At 38.1% G+C, this 20,353-nt stretch overlaps 2 protein-coding genes across 4 annotated transcripts in view; both read left to right on the top strand.

The window, feature by feature from the left end:
* The window catches only part of LOC132119651 (protein bassoon-like), a 63,754-nt gene extending 58,343 nt beyond the window's left edge, over positions 1 to 5,411 (top strand). Inside the window, exons 6-11 of the mRNA XM_059529800.1 lie at positions 394 to 1,247; positions 1,457 to 1,598; positions 1,715 to 1,840; positions 2,155 to 2,210; positions 2,792 to 2,899; positions 4,596 to 5,411. Of these exons, the coding sequence (XP_059385783.1) occupies positions 394 to 1,247; positions 1,457 to 1,598; positions 1,715 to 1,840; positions 2,155 to 2,195 (1,163 nt within the window). The 3' untranslated portion in view covers positions 2,196 to 2,210; positions 2,792 to 2,899; positions 4,596 to 5,411. The remainder of the gene's footprint in view (positions 1 to 393; positions 1,248 to 1,456; positions 1,599 to 1,714; positions 1,841 to 2,154; positions 2,211 to 2,791; positions 2,900 to 4,595) is intronic.
* Positions 5,412 to 11,114: 5,703 nt separating this feature from the next.
* The window catches only part of LOC132119650 (ERC protein 2-like), a 54,995-nt gene continuing 45,756 nt past the window's right edge, over positions 11,115 to 20,353 (top strand). For all 3 annotated transcript variants that reach the window (XM_059529799.1, XM_059529798.1, XM_059529797.1), the window contains exons 1-2: positions 11,115 to 11,175; positions 19,264 to 19,991. In XM_059529799.1, the coding sequence (XP_059385782.1) occupies positions 19,338 to 19,991 (654 nt within the window). In that variant the 5' untranslated portion in view covers positions 11,115 to 11,175; positions 19,264 to 19,337. The remainder of the gene's footprint in view (positions 11,176 to 19,263; positions 19,992 to 20,353) is intronic.

The raw sequence follows: 20,353 nt of genomic DNA, 5'->3' as shown, positions 1-20,353 counted from the left end.
TGAATTTAAAAACTGCACGTTAAAATGCACCCAACAGTTAAAAGCTTGCATGCCAATAATCTTGCTTTAAAGGCAGAGAGAATGAAAGTTTGGACTACTGTTGTATATAATTGCTGTCATCAGTGCATGAAACCATATATGCCTTCTTGCATGAACTGCATGGTGTTATCTGTTATCTGTTTTAGAGTGTGATTCAAATGTTTGTTGATTCTGTCTTTTGGTTATTCTCGTTGATGGGTGTTTTTGTTGGCTTCCTTTTATTTTTTCTTTGGCTATTTTCTTTGGGATTTGAGCGTTGCATGGCTTCAGTGTGTTCATATCCTGTTCTTTGCAATTGACACTTCCTACTGTAAATGTCGAAGTATTGACTTTCTCCCTTAATTTCCCAAAAAGCCTATCATTTGGGTCAAGAGGAAACAGACTGGTTTGAAAAACCACGTGAACCTCGGTCAGATCGCTCTAGACACCATGGGAGTGGAAGTCACTCATCCTCTAGCAGGAGGAGCAATGTAAAGCACACTTACCATGATTATGATGAGCCTCCTGAAGAAGACCTGTGGCCTCAAGACGAGTATGGACATCAACGACATTCCTCTTCCACCTCATCTCGGGAACAACGTCAACATGCCAGTAATTCAGGAAGACACTCTTCTTCTCGTCATTCATCAGATGATCCCAGGTCTTCTCGTTCTTCACGATCACATCCAAAAGATCCTTCCACCCGACCAGACGGCCGTGCCACCTCATCCTCTGCACAGAAAAGATCCCCCGATCCACGATCTGCCGGTCACCGAGACTCAGGAGACTACTCCCGTGATCCATCAAGCCACCACCATGGCTCAAGTGGACAACGGGGGCAGAGGCAACCAAGCTCATCAAGAAGGCAGGAGCCCTCTTCAGGTTCCAGGCCACAGCAGGGTCTTGGAGAGCAGCAGCCACAAATGCAACAGGGACAGCAGCGATCTACAGCAGGACAGCAAGTGTCTGCCAAGCAGACAGGGTCTCAACCACCTGAGACAGGGCAGCAAGGACAACAACAATTGGGACAAACAACCCGTACACAGCAGCAGCCACCACAGCAACTTGGGCAACAGCCATTGACCACACTGGGAACAACTCAGCCCACAACCACAGCTGCTAGCATGGGAACAGGTACAACTCAGCAGCAATCTAAACCCGGTCAGGCTCCACCACAGGCAAGACAACAGCCAGGAGGACCACCCAATGCCCAACCAGCTGCTGCTATGGTGAGTTTCATAAATCACTTGATGCCTTACCATTTAAGCTATTTTTAATCTGCTCCTTCAGGTATAGTTTACATTTAATCCTTTCACATTTGGTTATAAAAGACTTGTATGTGATTGCCTTTAAAAACATGATTGACAAATTCATTTTTAAAATTAGTTTACAGTATCTTTTAACATTGCCCCTTCATGCCCTTTGATTGACTATACAGGCAAAACCTGACACAGCTGCGCCTGCGCCTGCACCTGCGCCTGCGCCTGCGCCTGCTCCTGCGCCAACTCCTGCTGTTGCTATTGGATCAAAAGCTGCACCTCAGGCTGCAAAAATACCACAGATTCCTGCCACAGGAATTGGTAAGTGGAAAAAACTCTGCTAATTCAGAGTAATTAGTATACTTTTGTTTTTAGCTAAATAGGGAACATTCATTACTTGTGTATGATCTAAGCACAAGATCATTTTTGCCTTTCAGGTTCAAAGGCATCACCCCGGCCAGGGGGTATAGGCAGTGCAGCACAGCAGCCTGCTGAAGGGGAAAATGTTCTTTCAAAGATCCTGCAGGGAGGAGCAGCAGAACAAGCTGGAAAAATAGGAGATGGTATGGATCTGTGAAACATAACAATCAGAAACAGAGACAGATGTTATGGAGAATATGTGTAATTAGTTGCCATTTAGCTTTCTTCCACAAAAGTTTGCACTACAGTAATTTTAGGGATAGCACCCAAGGGTTCCTTGGGTTTAAGTACCAAATTTCTAGAGGCCTATGCAGGACTGTGATCTCAGCAATTCTCTTATTCCTGAGTTACTCCTATTTAGGATTTAATCTATAGCCTTTGATTTTGCAGCCCAGATCTTTTTTATATGCCACCAGTGACCTTAATTCTGGTTTTGCTTTGCTTATCTTTCACACAGCTGTATCTGCTCTCGGGAAGAAGTTCACTTCATTTTGGTGATCAGCTGATAGCACGGTGAGAAAACACTTGGTAACACTTTAGAATAGGTAACACTTATTAGTTGCTTATTAGCATGCATATTACTAGAATATTATCAATGTATTAGTGCTACAGTAATTAAGAACATATTAATACCTTATTCTACTTGACCTTATTCTACATCCCTAATCTTACCCAATACCTAAACCTAACAACTACCTTACTAACTATTAATAAGCAGCAAATTAAGAATTTATTGAGAGAAATGTTGTGGTTAATAGTTAACAAGTGTTACCTATTCTAAAGTGTTACCAAACACTTTATGCATTGACCTTCTGAAAAGACCAGCATGAATTTGTTCCAGTGTGGTTTATGATAACTAGTGCTGGATTGATTACCATGTTGACCAACAAAATGTAACTTGTAAAGCTGATTCTTGCTGGTTAAGTTTAAAAGCTTGATGTGGAAAGCAGCATCCAAAACATATGTTGGTTTACAGACTCCAGAAATACTTGACTGATAGAGCAGGATTGACACATTTCTTGCATTAGCTTTTAAATGATTAGTGTTTGTAACTTTTTACTGTTACCTGTATAAACTTTTTTTCTGTTCCTCAGGCATTTCTTGTTGGGGTGACTTGGAGTTAGAACTGAAAAAAAAAACTATGAATATGTGTCTGCCATTTAATATCTCTAGCTGAAGGCGGGGTACACCTGAGTAAATTGGTGAGTATTTTATTCTAACTTCACTTTACTTTAAATCTCAAAACAAGTTTAAAAAATCTAACCCACGCTATATAAAACCCAATTGGTGACAAATTACAATTTTAACTTAGTTGTCAGTGCACAGTTTCATTGCATTGTGGAAGATAAACCAACTGATGCTTTTACAGATGTGCAATTTGCAAATACATTGACTACAACTGGAAAAAAGAGGCTTTGACTAGCTATTTAAGGGTGAACGACAAAGTATTTGTTCTCAGAGTGATTTTGGCCATTCTGATCTAACTTTTTCACTTTTCAGCATGGGTGAATTGTGTCAGTAAAAGTGAGCTATAATTAGCATCAGCATTCGGGCAAAGCTCAGTCATCTTTGTGCCGAAAATATTCTGATGAGTCACATTAATCAAGACTCAAAAACCACAGAATTGCAAGAATTGTACCAGAAATTTAACTGAAACAGTAATGATAAAGTAAAGAAAAAAAAGTACAGTGATTAGCGTTGTATTGAGCAACTGTTTAGCAGTGAAACATGGTTGTGTAGAAAATTCGAATAAAATAAAATGTCTTGTTGGACCTCTTATTCTTTGCTGAACATAGCCAATGAGACCATTATCTTATTTAATTAAATTTCTATAGTCACTATATTTCTCCCATTCATTAATCTACCTGTGGTAGTAATGTCACTGGTACTGTATCATGGTGACTGTTGTGGTCTTTTACTGTCAGTGGGCGTGCTGCACGTGTAGATCCAGAGAAAGGATTTGGGATAAAATAGGTTTAGGGGCTCCTTAAATCCAGGCTAATCTGATTCAACTCTCAGCCTACTATCCAATCCAAATCCTGCTCCATACATCACTGTGGTTTACTCATGAAGTCACAGTGAAAGCTGTGGGTGTGTCATTCAAGTCACAATACCTACATTAAAAATAACTCATTGTACATCTCTAAAACTTTTAGATTTGTTTCTCCCAGATACAGCTCGCGTTTTGAGTGGTGCATGTGAATTCAGCAGTCTGGCTGAATATCATGCCATTCATTAGTCTGGCACTTCTTTGCTGTTATTTATGCTATTTGTACAAATTTATAGTGAGACTTTTATATTTGTTCATGAAGGCCACATACTTTGAATATGCCTGATTATGGTACTTAAAGGGATACTCCACCCCAAAATGAAAATTTTGTCAATTATCACTTACCCCCATGTCGTTCAAAAACAAACATAACGACTTTATTCAACAATTCGTCAACAATTCGTTTCCTCTGTGTCTCTTTTTTCTGGACCTCGACAGTGTAATTTACTTGACAGTCTATGGGACAGTCACAAGCCTCCTGGTTTTCATCCAAAATTTCTTAAATTGTGTTCCCGAAGATGAACAAAGCTTTTACGGGTTTGGAACGGCATGGGGGTAAGTGATTTATGAAAAAAAATTTCATTTTGGGGTGGAGTTACCCTTTAAGACTTTTTCTGGTGTTGTTGATGTGAGAAATTTGGCCTCTTCTGCTGTCTAGTGTCTAAGATGAGAAGTCCACTGTATCTTCTACAATGGAAGTAAACTGGGCCAGTATTTTGAAGGTTTAAAACTAAACATTACTCTAATGCCACATATTTTGGTATATATCTGGTACCAACTCTGCACACTTATTATGCTATGAAAATAACAAATATTATAATATTTTTTTCCATTCATCTCTTCTCCAGATGTATCATCCAACCTTGAACTCTCAATGAAAACATTAAGACAGAATTCACAGGCACGGTCTATCCAATGAAATCCACAAAACCAACCAAAAATGGAGTTTAAATCTCTTTTTCAAAGTGTTTCCATAATTTTACTGTTGAAGCAGTAACAATTCCCCTAATGCCAAACTACCTGTTCTGTTTGAGGTTTTTCTTGACAGTTATGTCTTCCCTTATAAGACATAATCTGTGCTCAGGTGACCCTCCCTCTTCCGAAAACAGCATGAAGATGTCAGGCAGCTGCAGTTCTTAGCTTTTTGCAGTCTGAATGAAGACTTATATGCCCAGACTCGAAGAGACCGTAGCAGTGAAGGAGAACGACTACCTTACAAAGGCTTCAAACAAACTCTGTTTAAAAAAAATGTATGCTCAATTTCTAAGATCTTGACATTCCAATATGGCGATGATTGACCCTCTCTATGAATGTTTTTGTTTCTTCCTTAACCTTTTTGTCACGTGTGTAATGAATGCAAATGTGTAAACCGTGGACATGGAATGCACGCACAAAAATATATATGTATGCATATATGAGATATATATGAATTCATATCTAGACATCTTTTCAGAGTCTCAAAGGGTGAAGCCATGTGCAACTTGTGTAAAATGCTGGCTATTTAACGTAAAACTATCAGTCAAGTTCAGAGGTCAGTAATGTCAAAATGTTAGCATAGTCTTGTCCATCTTTTATCAACCATTAAGCCATCGCTACCCTATCCAGAATTCCCTAAGTTTGTATACTTTTTTTTTTTGCATTAGCTTATCAGTTTTGCCTAATTTTCTTTTAAATTAAAAGCCTTACTAATATTTTTTACTTGTATACCTCACACATTTTTTTTAAAGTTCCATATCATCCTTACTTGATTTATTTTGCACAACTGTATACTGCTGGACATGTACATATCTCTCGCTAACACTCTGCTAATTTAAGATATTGATTTATGTATTTATGGATTTATATTTCTGGTATTTACTTGTTTAATGTTTGCTATTATTATTATTTATACCTTTACATATTTTTCTTGTCATTATCTAAACTATTTATATATATATATATATATATATATATATATATAGTTGTTTTTTTCTCCCTGAAGCAATACCATGTTAATCCGTACAGAGCACAATTTTTTTTGCTGAAAGTGATTTGCAATCATTCAAGTTCCTCATCACAAATCTGATTGTCGTACATAGACAGGTAAAATATGTTTCTACAAACCCCAACAAACTACACCTTCACCCTCTCGCGCATCCAAATGTTCCCAAAAACACATTTAATGGTACGTAGATCCACCTAGGAAAAGGTTTTGAACCAATTTCAAAAGTTCTATGCAATAATCCATGTAAAACATTTCCCACTGCAACATCCCTCACTGCGTTACGATGGGTTCAAATACGACTAAGGACATGTTTGTATTTACCTTGTATGTATGAAAATATCAAAGTACTTCTTTTTATTTTAGTGGCATGTTTATGAAAGCCCTCGTCTTCCCTAGTTTTCAGGGAATCCGTTGCCAAAGGGTTAACTGTGTGGACTGGTCTTGGACATCCACCATCTCTGTTGCTTGCAGCATGATTCTGCTCAGCTCTCTTTGGCTCCTTGTAGTGCTGATATTCTGTCTTCATGTCTGCAGTTTGATCAGGTGATAAGTCGGGCACACAGCTTATGCACTCGTTATTTCATCTCCTCCAACAGGAAATGTTGTTTTACATCTGTGTTCGGTTGTGAATGTTATCGTGTCCACACTGAGTTCACATCAAGTCACAAACAGGTTTTTAGCATTGTATACCTGCAATGTTTGTCAAAACAGACAGATGGAAAATAAAGAGTGTTATTAAGATAATAGAAATTGAGGAGATCTTAAAGACACATGAACATGTAAATTTGATGATGTCTTCAGATCACTGTACAGTATGTAGCATGAATTCATCTCCATGCCATTTATATGAAAATCAGGGCATGCACGTTGAAAGCACAAACTGTCCATCACCATTTTAGTTCGGTAGGACGTCACTCGTTTGAATGCATCACGAGGTGCATTGATTAGGCGAATGAGGCAAATCTTTTCCTTTTTGATACTGGAATGCTGTTTAGGAAAACATGACTCTATAATGAAGAATAATAACTTCTACATCACTGTTACCACGGGGATATACAATAACAAGTGCATGAGCCAAAGTTGCCACCACAAAAGCCGACCACAGTGATAGATAGAAATACGCAAACACAGACATATCCACACAAATAGGCATGTGCACTCACACACACACACACAGAGTTATACACTCACACAGACTATGTGTCGCTGTAAATACTGACTTTGGTTATTTTGTACAGTGTTTAAATATCATGAGTCAAATGATGGCCGTCTTGTGCAACTTCACGCCGGCCTTGCTGCCAACCTTTTGTGCTTTTGTGTATAAAAGAATAATGATGATTGTTGTTATTATTATGAGAAAAAATATCATAGTATATGTTGCTGGATCTCAATGACGGTTGACTACAGTGAAAAAAAATGAAAAACTTACAATGTGAAAACATTTGGTCTGTGTAGGGATTCTATACCTATTGTGTTCATTAAATCGAAATACAATATAAAAAATATGTAAGTGGCTTCCATCATGACCGTGCCAGAAAAGATGGCTCAGAGTGAATTAGCAGATGTATTATAAATTTAATCAGATTGGGAAAAAAAACAACACAAAAAAAGATGAAAATTCTGAAAAATGCTCTCACAAATGAAAATTCACTCACTGTTGTAAGTACAATGGGCTAAATGTGAGTCCAGTATTCATTGTGAACTATTGTGTTCTTTTCAATGTATTCCTGTTAAAAAGATACATTTTGGTGCATCATGTCATGTAATGTGATTATGAAAATAATGAACCTGCAATTTGTTTCCAGAATGGAGAAGAATAAAGACAAAAAAATCAAATTTATATTGTCTATTTTTTATTACATTTCATTCCTTTCATTAGACAGGAAAGGTATGTCAACCTTTTTCTTATCGTAAGCAATTTTATTTTTAGTGTCATTTGCAAGCATCACTAATACTATTGCTCATACTTAGGGTTAAAGGAATAGTTCACCCCCCAAAATTGCTGAAAATGTACTGACCTACAGTTCTAAGCAAAGATTTTGATTTGAGGGGATGACAGGGGATGGACTTTATCATTGGAGGAAACATTATCATGGATTATGGATTCATATTTTGTCCAGAAGCAATGGTTTAAAGTTTAAATGCCCTAATGGTGGATTTTTTTTTCAAACATGCATCTCTTAATTTCACAAGATGTTAATCGATGGACTGGAGTCATGTGGATTAGGCTACTTGTTAAATTCTGTGATGTTTTGTATCAGCTATTTGGACTCTTATTCTGACGGCACCCATACACTGCAGTGTTTTCATTAGTGAGCAGGTGATGTAATGCTAAATTTCCCCAAATCCCTTCCAATGAGGAAACAAACTCATCTACATTTTGGATGGACTGAGGGGAAATTTTCCAAGTACTCAGGAAATTTTCATTTTCATTTTTGGGTGAACCGTTCCTTTAAGAGTTTGTTTAAATGCCTAACCCTGTATCACACTGGTTGTGTAATTCTTCTCACGCCATTTGTGCTACAGATATGAATTACATCAAATCATGGCCGATGTTTTTCTTTATTTTCTTGATTCAGTATCAGTATATCTTATGTCCCATTGCAACTTATTCTGGCCTGATCACTTCTGGCAAACATAAAAAAGCAATTGATCAGTTTCTTTTGCACAGTTTTTTTTTTTTTTTTTGCCGCCGCATATGGGTTATCTTGAGTGGAATAATGGGAAAATGCATTTCATTAAGCCCCGTTAACATTTAAAAATATGGTTTACTTATGAAATTTAGAAATAGCATTGACAAAATGCCCAGTAATTCATTGGTCGAATTGCAATGCTGCAATTTTTGACATCACCTCTAGGTGTCAACAGAGGACAATTGTCTCAATGTGAGATAAAAAACGGCATATATGAAAATATGATAGAAATGAAACATGGAATAATTTAGCATTTTGTAATAGGCTAAAGCTCTTTGTAATTCGATTTGAATAATACAAAAAAAATCATAACCGCTTACTCATAATCAATATGTCGTGTCCTGGTAATTAAAATTTTTCCCCAAAGGCCACAAACACTGACAACGATTGACTTTGGCATGCATTGTCCCCAGCGAAAGAAATGATGGGGAAAATAATGATTTTGTGGGAAGACAACATTAGATTTAGCAGGTGGAAATGTCCTATCTCTCAGGTTGCCTTCTGCTATATGGAGTTTTGCAATCATTTTCATCTTTAGAATGAATTAGAAACTATTATATCTTTCTATAAAGATAAGCATTTGTTCTACATCGGGATGAAGTGATAAACTAAAACGAGTGTGAAGTGTGTTGTAAGAGCCTTCTGTTAACTCATGATGTGTGTTTGTGTAAGTACGTGTTTTCTTGTCCACCCACTGTGATGAGACATTACTCACACCACCGAGGGACTAAAAGAGCTGGTTGGTAATGTTGAGTCATGCACATGCTAATCAAGTCACTTGCTGTAAACTTCACAGGTCACATTGAAATTATTATTAATTTATTAAGAAACATAGTTAAACCTGCTAAAAGTGACAACAGATGCTAAACAGATTGTATTGCATTGTTATTCACACCTTATAATTTTTTTTCTCAAGATCATTATGAACATTATATGTACTTAATGTCTTACTATAATGTGTCCATATATTTATCAGTCCAAAATGATCTTATATTGGTTAACTTCTTATTTTGTTAATGCTCCAGAGCATTTTAAAGACAGAGCTCTCACGTCTAGGGCGAGAGCTGGAGGGGAAGTCTGTGACAGTCAGCCAATCAGAAATCACCAGGGGCATCAAAGCCAATTACAGCAGGAGTCACATGATCACACTTGGCTGCTTATGATTGGCATGGCCGCAGACAGAGCAGTTCATCCGTCAACTTCATGCAAACTTCTTAGATTTGACCTTCACAGAATTCATAATGAGAACAGCACTGATAACCAAATTCACTTTTAACCCTTTAAGAAAATGGAATAAAAAGATTAACCGTAGGGGAACTAAAAGGTTAATACTAATACTACTAATTATAAAATTAGTTTAAATTTTAGATAATAAAAAAAATGTGTATGTAGTCGTAAATTAACTAGTCACAACTTTTTTAAACCCTTATAAGTGTACAGAAACATATATGAACACGTTGTCTGTGCGCATTGTATTGTGCATGCATATAACCAGAGAAAATTTATAAGAGACATGCCACTTCCTCAATCTTCAAAAGAACTATATAAGGAAGACCCGTAACGGCAAAGATGGCGGTGGTATGCACATGTCCCGCCTCTCCCGCTGGAAAGCCAATCATCTGCTTTTAACAGTCAAGCCAGGAAACGTTTAAGCCTATCGTCTTACTTACGTATGCGCACAGTTGAGGAACCCTTGCGCATGCGTAGTAAAAGTATAACCTGTGGGGAAAAAGGCGTTTTAAACCTTATTTTGGGGCAAAGTCATCAAAATTTTTCAGCGATTTTTATCATATTTTACTGCTGTTTTTATACATGCAGTTTTTATGTCCCGGTCACCAGTGAAAGTGCAGTTCTGACTCTCTGCCCATTCATTTAGATAGGAGCCTGGTCTTGTTAGTCTGAAATAGCTGCCCGGAGGCGTTGCCAAGATGGCGGCCGAGTGGCACGACTTGCCTAAAAGGACTTTGAATTAACAAATTATTTAAGCATTGTTGTGTGTGTGTGTGTGTGTGTGTGTGGCACATATATACGTATTTATAGGCTATAGACACACACACACACACACACACACACACATGTTTGTTTTTGTGAAAAGTGGGGACATCCCATAGGCGTAATGGTTTTTTTACTGTAGAAACTGTATATTCTATTGCCCTTCACCAACCCTACCCCTAAACCTAACCCTCACAGGAAACTTTGTGCATTTTTACTTTCTCAAAAAAACTCATTCTGTATGATTTATAAGCGTTTTGAAAAATGGGGACATGGGTTATGTCCTCATAAGTCACCCTCTCCTTGTAATACCTGTGTCATACCCATGTCATTATACAGAGTTTTATATATATATATATATATATATATATATATATATATATATATATATATATATATATATATATATATATATATATATATATAGTTGTCTTAACTTTACCTTGGTTTAAACCTTTTGTTAATTCAATCTTTACAGGCGAAGTGTAATTAAGTGATAATGGCGAAGAAGTGAAAATGCAGTGCAATGCAACATAGGCTACATGCATGACAACGCCTCATGTGGTCGATACGTCTCTGTCACTATTAAGGCCTGGCCCTTTAAATCGGACGTTTATTTATGCGTTCGGGGGCGGAGTTTGTGTACGTGTGTCCAATCAGAGTGCGGAATGCTAATACTGGAGTGGATGCTGGACTTTGGACGCTGATGCTGATGCTGGGGGACCCGCACAGTGATGGAGCGGCGACGACGCTGAGAAGGTAACGAAACGTGATCTAACGACACACAGCTATCCATTCACCCCAGTTAGGAAGGGTTTATATTAAAGGATCGAAATTTAGTTCGGATTCGTCGATTTGAGCTAATTATATTATTTTTGAATGATGGAAAATGAGCTTAAATGCGCTGTAGTAGGCTATGAACGAGATGAAGCTTCGCTCGATGCTGTTTCAAAAGCATTTGCTTAAGAATCAATGCATACTCAATTCTGGCTTGATATTCGTTCATATTAGTGTTAGTTTGTTTTCATAAATGGTTGATATTTACTGCATGGATGTTTCTGTATTTGGTCTAATTGCCTAAACCAGAATAATTCGATGTTAATGTTAGAAATAGAATTTATTAGATTTTATAGAACTGCATAAACCTATATTTTATGGTAATTTAGGTGCATTTTCAAATATATATTGCGTTTGGTTGTTTTCTCATTGATTTCTTCTCATTTAGGAAAAAACATAGGCATTTATGATCTGTCAGCCTCTAGTAGTGATTTTTGGGGCATGATTGACATCGGTGAAAGCCAATCAGCAGACAGATGTTATCCACACAGCCAGTAGCTGAGGGATGAGTGTGGGATTTCACATGGGCTTCTGTCTGGTCTTCAAAAGAGCAAATAATTTATTATATATATATATATATATATATATATATATATATATATATATATATATATATATATATATATATATATTGATATAATGTTATAATACAGTAATTTGATATACTGATATACTGACATTTTGTCATCCTACAGAAATCTGGAAGCAAATCAATTCGATTCAATTCAGTTCAGTTCGGTTCAAGTATTTGTATAGTGCTTTTCATGATACAAATCGTTGCAAAGCAGCTTTTCAGAAAATTAAGTTTCTACATTATATTTAGTAGTAGCTTGTCATTGGTGACTATGTCAAATTATGTCAGAAATTAATTGCAAAATTCAGTTTATGGCATAATCAAAAAGACGATGATCACTATTAACAGCAATGATTATATGTCGCAATCAAAACTGTAAGAAAATTTGGTAGTTTATGTTGTTTCAGGTTTTGCATCATCTGAGGTCCGGAGGGGTTTGCATCATCTTTTCTCAGGTGGTCGGTCATCTCAGGTCTTTGTAAGGGCTGGACCCAGACTGAATTTGTAATTCAGTGTCAATCCTGTGGCAGATAAAGAGAAACAAATAGAGACATAATTAGCGTAGCTGCTGTTCCAACCAAGCAAATATGATTTGTTCAACCCAAGCTAAGGAATAATAATATGCATTTGATCAGATATAATTGCTGTAGATTATGAGATGCATTATTTGATTGCTTGGCCAAAGAAATGCGTCTTTAATCTAGATTTAAACAAGAGAGAGTGTGTCTGAACCCCGAACGTTATCAGAAAAGCTATTCCAGATTTCGGAAGCCAAATGCAAAAAAAGCTCTACCTCTTTTAGTGGACTTTGCTATCCAAGTTACTACCAAAAGTCCAGAGTTTTGTGATATTAGGGAGCATGATGGATTGTAATTTAGTAGAAGCCTAGTTAGGTACGCAGGAGCTAAACCATTAAGGGCCTTGTAGGTAAGTAATTATATTTTGTAACTGATACAGAATTTAATAGGTAGCCAGTGGAGAGACTGTAAAATTGTAGTAATCTTCTTGATCTGGTAAGGACTCTAACAGTTGCATTTTGGACTACATGTAGCTTATTTATTGAAGATGCAGGACAACCACCTAGCAGTACATTACAATAGTCCAGTCTAGAGGGCATGAAACATCATAAACAGGTCACATGTTTCATAGATTTGATCCAAATTCAATAGGAGAAAATTATTGGTCATCCAAACTTTACAATTTTTAACACAATCCGTTATCTTAGATAATTTAGAAGTTTCATCTGGTCTTGTTGAGATATATAGTGGAGTATCATCAGCATAACAATTGAAACTAATTCCTTATTTTCTAGTAATATTACCAAGGGGTAACATGTACATTGAAAATAGCAAAGACCTAGGACAGATCCTTGTGACACTCCATACTTTACTGGTGATAAGTGAGATGACTCCCCGTTTTGTGAAGTGAAGTGACATTCAGCCAAGTATGGTGACCCATACTCAGAATTTGTGCTCTGCATTTAACCCATCCGAAATGCACACACACAGAGCAGTGAACACACACACACACACACACTGTGAGCACACACCCAGAGCAGTGGGCAGCCATTTATGCTGCGGCGCCCGAGGAGCAGTTAGGGGTTCGATGCCTTGCTCAAGGGCATCTAAGTCGTGGTATTGAGGGTGGAGAGAGAAACTGTACATGCACTCCCCCCACCCACAATTCCTGCCGGCCCGGGACTCGAACTCACAACCTTTCGATTGGGAGTCCGACTCTCTAACCATTAGGCCACGACTTCCCCTTTGTTTAAGTAAACAAAGTGGTAGTGATCGGACAGGTAGGATCTAAACCATCTTAAAGCCTGTCTGCCCTTGAATATCTGTATAGTTTTGTAATCGATGCCATGATCTATAGTGTCAAACGCAGCACTAAGATCAAGTAAAACTAGCAATGAGATGCACCCTGACGCAAGAAGCAGACCATTTGTAATTTTAACAAGTGCAGCTTCTGTGCTATGGAGGGGCCTGAACCCTGACTGTAATTGTTCATAGAGCTATAATTTTTTTTTGCAAGAAGGCACGCAATTGATCAGACACAACATTTTCTAGAATTTTAGACATAAACAGAAGATTTGAAATGGGTCTGTAATATGCCAGTTCATTAGAATCGAGTTGTTGTTGATAACCGCCAGCTTAAATGGTTTTGGGATGTGACCAAAAGATAACGATGAGTTAATAATATTAAGCGGTTCTTCTGCTACAGGTAACAACTCTTGCAGTAATTTAGTGGGTACAGGATCTAATAGGCATGTTGTTAGTTTAGATGCAGTGATAAGTTTATTTAGTCCATCCTGTCAAAGCAGTGGTTTTGTATAGTGAAAACACCTTGATTTATGATTGGAAATTTGGGTGAATTTAGTGTGAATAAACATGTTTTATAGATATGAACAGATCTGAAATATAAATTGATTAGAAATTTATTTTTGCATTTGTAGTGTTAAACGAATGAACTTTTGAGAAACTTTACTTTCAGCATCTGTTTTTTTTTTCTTTCATTACATATGCCAATATGCCATGATTTTGTGATGATATGGCTGCCAATAAGATATTTTACCAGAGAAAGGTCTGTGAAAAAAGTATACTTGTACAAATTATTGACTTGTGTTGAACTGAATTCTGGGTTTAAGCAATGCACTGAACATAAATGTCTTGGTTAAGCCGCATTCCATGCAACATAGGTATCGCTTGGCCAGTTTCTCTTTTAACATGCATTACTGAATTATGGTTACTTTGCCCTTTGTGGCTCTATGCACATACTGTTTTCAGCGTCAGAGTTGGTGGTGGAGAGTGAGTCAGTGGCTTGTGATATGCACCCTGCCACCTTGATTAAGCCATTCACGTTGGAGAGCAGCTGGCTTCTATATATTACTGACCGAAAAAAGCTCTTCCTGTCATTAAGTTCTCATTCAGAAGTTTCTGACATTTATCAGCTCAGTCTCTGTTACATCCGTTGAGACAAAAAGCAGCATTTGCTTGTTTAATTTATGCGGTTGGCAGATACTTTTATCCAAAGTGACTTACAGTGCATTCAAGTTGTACATCTTATCACATGGAAATCAATCCCATGATATTGGTGTTGGAACAGGAAATTGAGCTTCAGAATGTATAGTTTAATTAGTGGTGATTCCTGAGGGAAAACATCATACGATAGCTCCTGTCAGGGTTTAGGAGTTTGAACTAACTTCAGGGCATAACTCATCCTGCAGGCCATGAGTGATAGCAGCTTATTCAGGAGATGTGTTTTTTTACACTGGAATTGACTTGCATATCTTAAAAATGTGTATGATTTTTACAGAGACAAAACTGTAAAAAATGATACAGTAGTAACCTGTTAAGTGATTAACTCTAAAGTACCTTATTATATATATATATATATATATATATATATATATATATATATATATATATATATATATATATATATATATATATATATATATATTTATAGCAAGTTAAAAACCATTCAAAACTAATTATATATGATTTACAGTGAAAAACGGTAAAAAACATTCCCAGAAGTGATTGTATTACACAAAGTATAATCTTGTTTCTTTGCCATTTTGATATTATTGTACATTAGAATTTAGGTCACATTTTGTATTATTTAGTTAACGGTTATTGCATTATTTTAGTGTTGTGTGTTACACTGATGGTGTTTTGTCTTTGTCTGTATGATCTTGTAAAAAGTCTATCCAACAAATGTTGGTCATGTCTTATAGACAAGCCACTTGCAGTGAACTGATTAAATATGTGGCTTTCTATTTTACATTTTAAATACATTTTAAGGTTAAAGCTGATTTTCGAAGTTCTAGTAGCTTGGTGATTTAACATAATATCACTTGAAGAAATACAGTTATAAATTGTTAAAGGGGTCATATGATGCGATTTAAAATTTTCGTTTCTCTTTGGAGTGTTACAAGCTCTTGGTGAATAAAGAAGATATGTCAAGTTGCAAAGACTAAAGTCTCAAATCCAAAAAGATATTCTTTATAAAAGTTAACACTCGTCCACAGGGGCGGACTGGCCATCGGGAGCACCGGGACATTTCCCGGTGGCCTGACGGTCATTCTGGCCTGCCGGCTGCCGCTGTGCAGTCGATCAGGCTGACTTGCAATACGCTGGTATACAAATGCAAATTAATTGACGGATTTATGAATCTACGAATCAGGCGATCGCGGAGCGAAAATGACACCACCACATGACCAAACATCAGCGAAGCACTGCCTTATTGGCTATATTCAGAGGCAGGCCTTATCTTAGAAAATCGCGCAGAAATTGGAGCGTAAACGCAAAGGAGGAGCAGGGAGGGAACGTATAAAAATGAGAAAAGCCCTGGCCACAGACGCAGCAAGTTGCTGCAAAATCCCAGCCATGTTCGCCAGGGAGCAGGTCGGTCAGAATTACATTTATATCTAGAAGGGATGGGAAGGTTCACTGAAAAAACCGAACCGTTCGGTTCTCCACACACGGTTTTGCACACGCTGGGACCGCTGTTCAGCTTAAATCTGACAAAGCATCTGTAATATTAACACGTAAAACAAACAGGATTCAGTTAATATATGTTTCTGTTGATGGATGCGCATTCTGGATTCCCAGACATTACCCTGGGCAAATCATTCACTCTTGTTCAATACTAATACCAACACTGGATCAGTGCATTATTTTAAAGTGACAGTCTTTATATTAATCGAACAGCAACTACAAAAAAATCACTCACTGCTCTTGATTAAAAAGCTTTTGTAACTTTAATAAAGAATAATCTTTAAGTTATAGTCCAAAATACAATGTGGCTAACATTGTCATTCCTTACCTACTTATTTGTATTTTTTTGTATTTTTTATTCTTTTATTATGTGTTTTATGTTCTGTCGCTGTCATTCTGTTGTACTGTGGAGCTTCTATCACGAAAACAAATTCCTCGTATGTGTAAACATACCTGGCAATAAAGCTCTTTCTGATTACTTTATTCAATTTCTGTACCTAAAAACTAATGCAAGACCTACCTGAAAGTCAGTTTATTTTATTTGTATCTTTACTCTATTATATTTATTTGTGCTGTTTCTTGTAGTTAGAATATTCTTAATAATATGATAATATATATATATTTTTGAAAGTGTAGTTTTTCCATAAACATAGCACATACAGTACAACGCTACTGAAACCGTGACTCTAAAACCGTGAAACAAACCAAACTGTGAAAAGTTGAACTGTTCCACCCTAATATTTACATAATCATTTGGCAGATGGACGCTTTCATTCAAAGCGACTTAAAATAGATAAAATCTATTCAAAAAATGATCATATTACACATGTATATAATTATAGAAGTTCAAACTAGCACACTGTTTTACATATGGGATAAAGTATTTTTTTGTGCCAAAATTGAGCAGAAATTTTGATTTTCCATTACTAGCCTACAATATGTAGCCTAGTCTACAATGCTTATTTATTTATTTTGAAGGTGACGAAGGAAGCAAAAGTAGCACTAGTGCTGTTCGTGCTCCTGCTGTTGAACAAGAGGGGGTGGACAGTTCAGCTTTTGAGTCAGAGCAGGAAACCTTCAGGTAAAGTTTAAGCTACAGTATAAGCAAAACTAAACATGCTGACTATACTCTTAGAAAAATATGTGCTTTTATGATTTATAAGGTTATCAGTAGTGCAGTAGTACTGTGATCATTGGGACATACAATTGATGGCTGCATAATTAATATAGATTATTGAAAGTGCTTATTTCATTTTGCAGGGAAACTCGGTGTGCAGAGTGAGAGAAAGAGGGGGATTAAGGGAAAAATGATAGAGACAGTGAATGCCTTGATACTTCTTGATACTCCATTTGATTATTTTGCCTGTCCACAGTCTAAGGATTTTGATTTATTTTTTAAGTATCACCCATTTCAAACAACTGAAAGAGCCAAAGAGTTTAGCAGTCTTGTGGACACATGAATTGGGTGGTGGTGACTGCAGCAACAGAGGTGGCCTGGGGTGAAGTCAAATTCCCGGCCTGATTTACTGTCCCAGTCCGCCACTGCTCCTCCATGCCCCCTGAAAGGCTCGTTCTAACACGCCCCCACATCTCTACGTAAGTATGTGGGAATATTTGCATAACGCCGCCCAGATGTTCACACAAAGAAAGAAGGCGTACCTTTTATTCTCATTGTAGTATTGTTGTTCCCACTGCCGCCATGTTGTATAGATGCTGTGTGTTTCGCTGTGAAAGTGAGACTACTTTGTTTGGCCTTCCAAAAGAGGATGATATCCGCTTCGTCAGGCCTTGGGCTGATCCGTGCTGGTTGCTGAGAAAATACAGCAACTTTGCACTGTGGACGAAGCGGCGTCCAGCCCAGGGTCGTCACATGTGTTTGCGGAAAGACCAAGGTACGCTCCTTCATAGAATCTGCCTGCCACACCATTCTCAAGTCGCCTGCCTCTGGTCATTCAAGCCGGCCGCAGCTCACTCTAGACCGCATCTCACTCTAGACCTCCGGCCTCTGCTCACTCAACCTTAAATAGCATAAACAGATTTCATTACACCAAATACACAAAATAATGTTCTATTTAGCAGCATCATATGACCCCTTTAAACATGCAAGACTCTCATTATTTCTGGTTGCTGTTTTTTATTGTAAATTGAACAGGATATTTTTTACAGTGATTAACTGGAAAGTTCTTCTGACTCATACCAGTAAGCAACTACCCAGAAAACGGTGAGTTTCGCACAGGCAAGCACCAGAAGATGTAAAAAATCTTGGCATTCGTGTGAAGCCCTTTCCTTTTCGCCCCGTTTGTCCAATATGGTGTGCTATATATGGTCTCTGTCTGGATGGCAAGATGAAGGCCGGACGTGTCCTTTTTATCTGGCACGGAAGTGTACAGATGACCAGGCCATCTGCAGTCCGGCTCATTTAAAGTCAGCATAAATGTATATTTCTCACTCTCTCTCTCCCTCACATGCCTGTGAATGACCACACATCCTCACATTTCATACGAGTGAAAACAGGTGCACTCTCCTCCATCATCTCAGTAACTGTTGCCATAGCAACCCTCTCCACAGCATCAGCGTCATCCCTGTGAGCAGCAAGTGGTCCCCACCTCTGAGAAAAACTGCGGGGCACTTTTCATTTTGACTCATCTTTCTGATGAATAGTTGAATAGGCGTTATCCTGAACTCAACTCAGGCAGAAATTTAAAGGAAGTTATGCTGTCTCTGAAATGAAAAGAGATGCAATGTTTCATGATGTTTTGCAACATCTCTCAGGAACTTAATACGTTTTTGCATTTTGATTAGCTCTAGGCTGTTGTGAATGAAAGCGAAGAATTGTTCCAGACAATAGTTGGCAGCACACAAGCCGCTTTATTGCAGCCATTTTGAAGTGTTTGACTGCATTTTGAAGTGTGCGACTTTTCTTCTTTTCTCTAGGATGCAGTAAACACCCTTGTCAATCCGTGAAGGGGCTTTTCTTACGGACTCTCAGTGTAACAGAACTTTGGGAGATGTATGGCAGTGCGCGCGCCGTCAGTCACATGGAGGGCAGCCCTGCTCGCTCCCCGCGGCTGCCCCGCTCTCCTCGGTTGGGCCACCGTAGAGTCAACACTGGCAGTTCAAGCGGCAAGACCTTATCCATGGAGAACATCCAGTCCCTCAATGCTGCCTACGCAACATCTGGCCCAATGTACCTAAGTGACCATGAAGCCATCGGATCCACTGCTACTTACCCTAAAGGCACCATGACGCTCGGTCGGGCCACGAGTCGAGCGATATACGGCGGTCGTGTCACGGCCATGGGCAGCACCCCTAATATCACAACTGTGGGACTCCCGCATGCAGACCTACTGTCTTATGGCGACCTGGGCTCACTGTCTATGCTCCATCACCAGGGGACGCCATCTGCCCTGCTGCGACAGGCGGTCAGGGGTGGTGGAGGTGAATTTTTGGAGCTCCAGGCGCAGCTACGGGACATGCAGAGGGAAAACGAACTACTTCGCAGGGAGTTGGACCTGAAGGACAGCAAGCTTGGCTCTTCGACAAACAGCATCAAGAGCTTCTGGAGCCCCGAGCTGAAGAAAGAACGTGTGATGAGGAAAGAGGAGGCAGCGCGCACTTCGATCCTTAAAGAACAGATGCGGGTGACCCACGAGGAGAATCAGGTTAGGATGATTGTTTTTACTTTACATGCAAAATGACAAGGATCTATGCTTGAGTAAAAATAAAGGTTCTTCAAAGGATATTTCTAGAACTTTCAATTAAGACTCTTGGCTACATGAGATCCTGTATGGTTCTTTGGAGAAAATGTTCCATTCACTGAGCAAAAGCCCTCCTGGGTTTTGTTTGTAGCAGTAGTACATTGATAACCTTCTAAGGAACTATAAAATTGAAGAATGTTCTCTAATTATGTCAGGTTTTGGAACCTTTATTTTTATGATGTAGAATAGATTATGACATTTATAGATAATTTATTGTCTACTTATAGGGCTTTTGATAAGCTTAGCAAGTGGAGTGTGATGTACAC

The sequence above is a fragment of the Carassius carassius genome, chromosome 38, assembly GCF_963082965.1.
Source record: "Carassius carassius chromosome 38, fCarCar2.1, whole genome shotgun sequence".
Lineage (NCBI taxonomy): Eukaryota > Metazoa > Chordata > Actinopteri > Cypriniformes > Cyprinidae > Carassius > Carassius carassius.
Note: the sequence above shows the minus strand (reverse complement) of the source record. Positions and strands in the feature narration are given on the sequence as shown.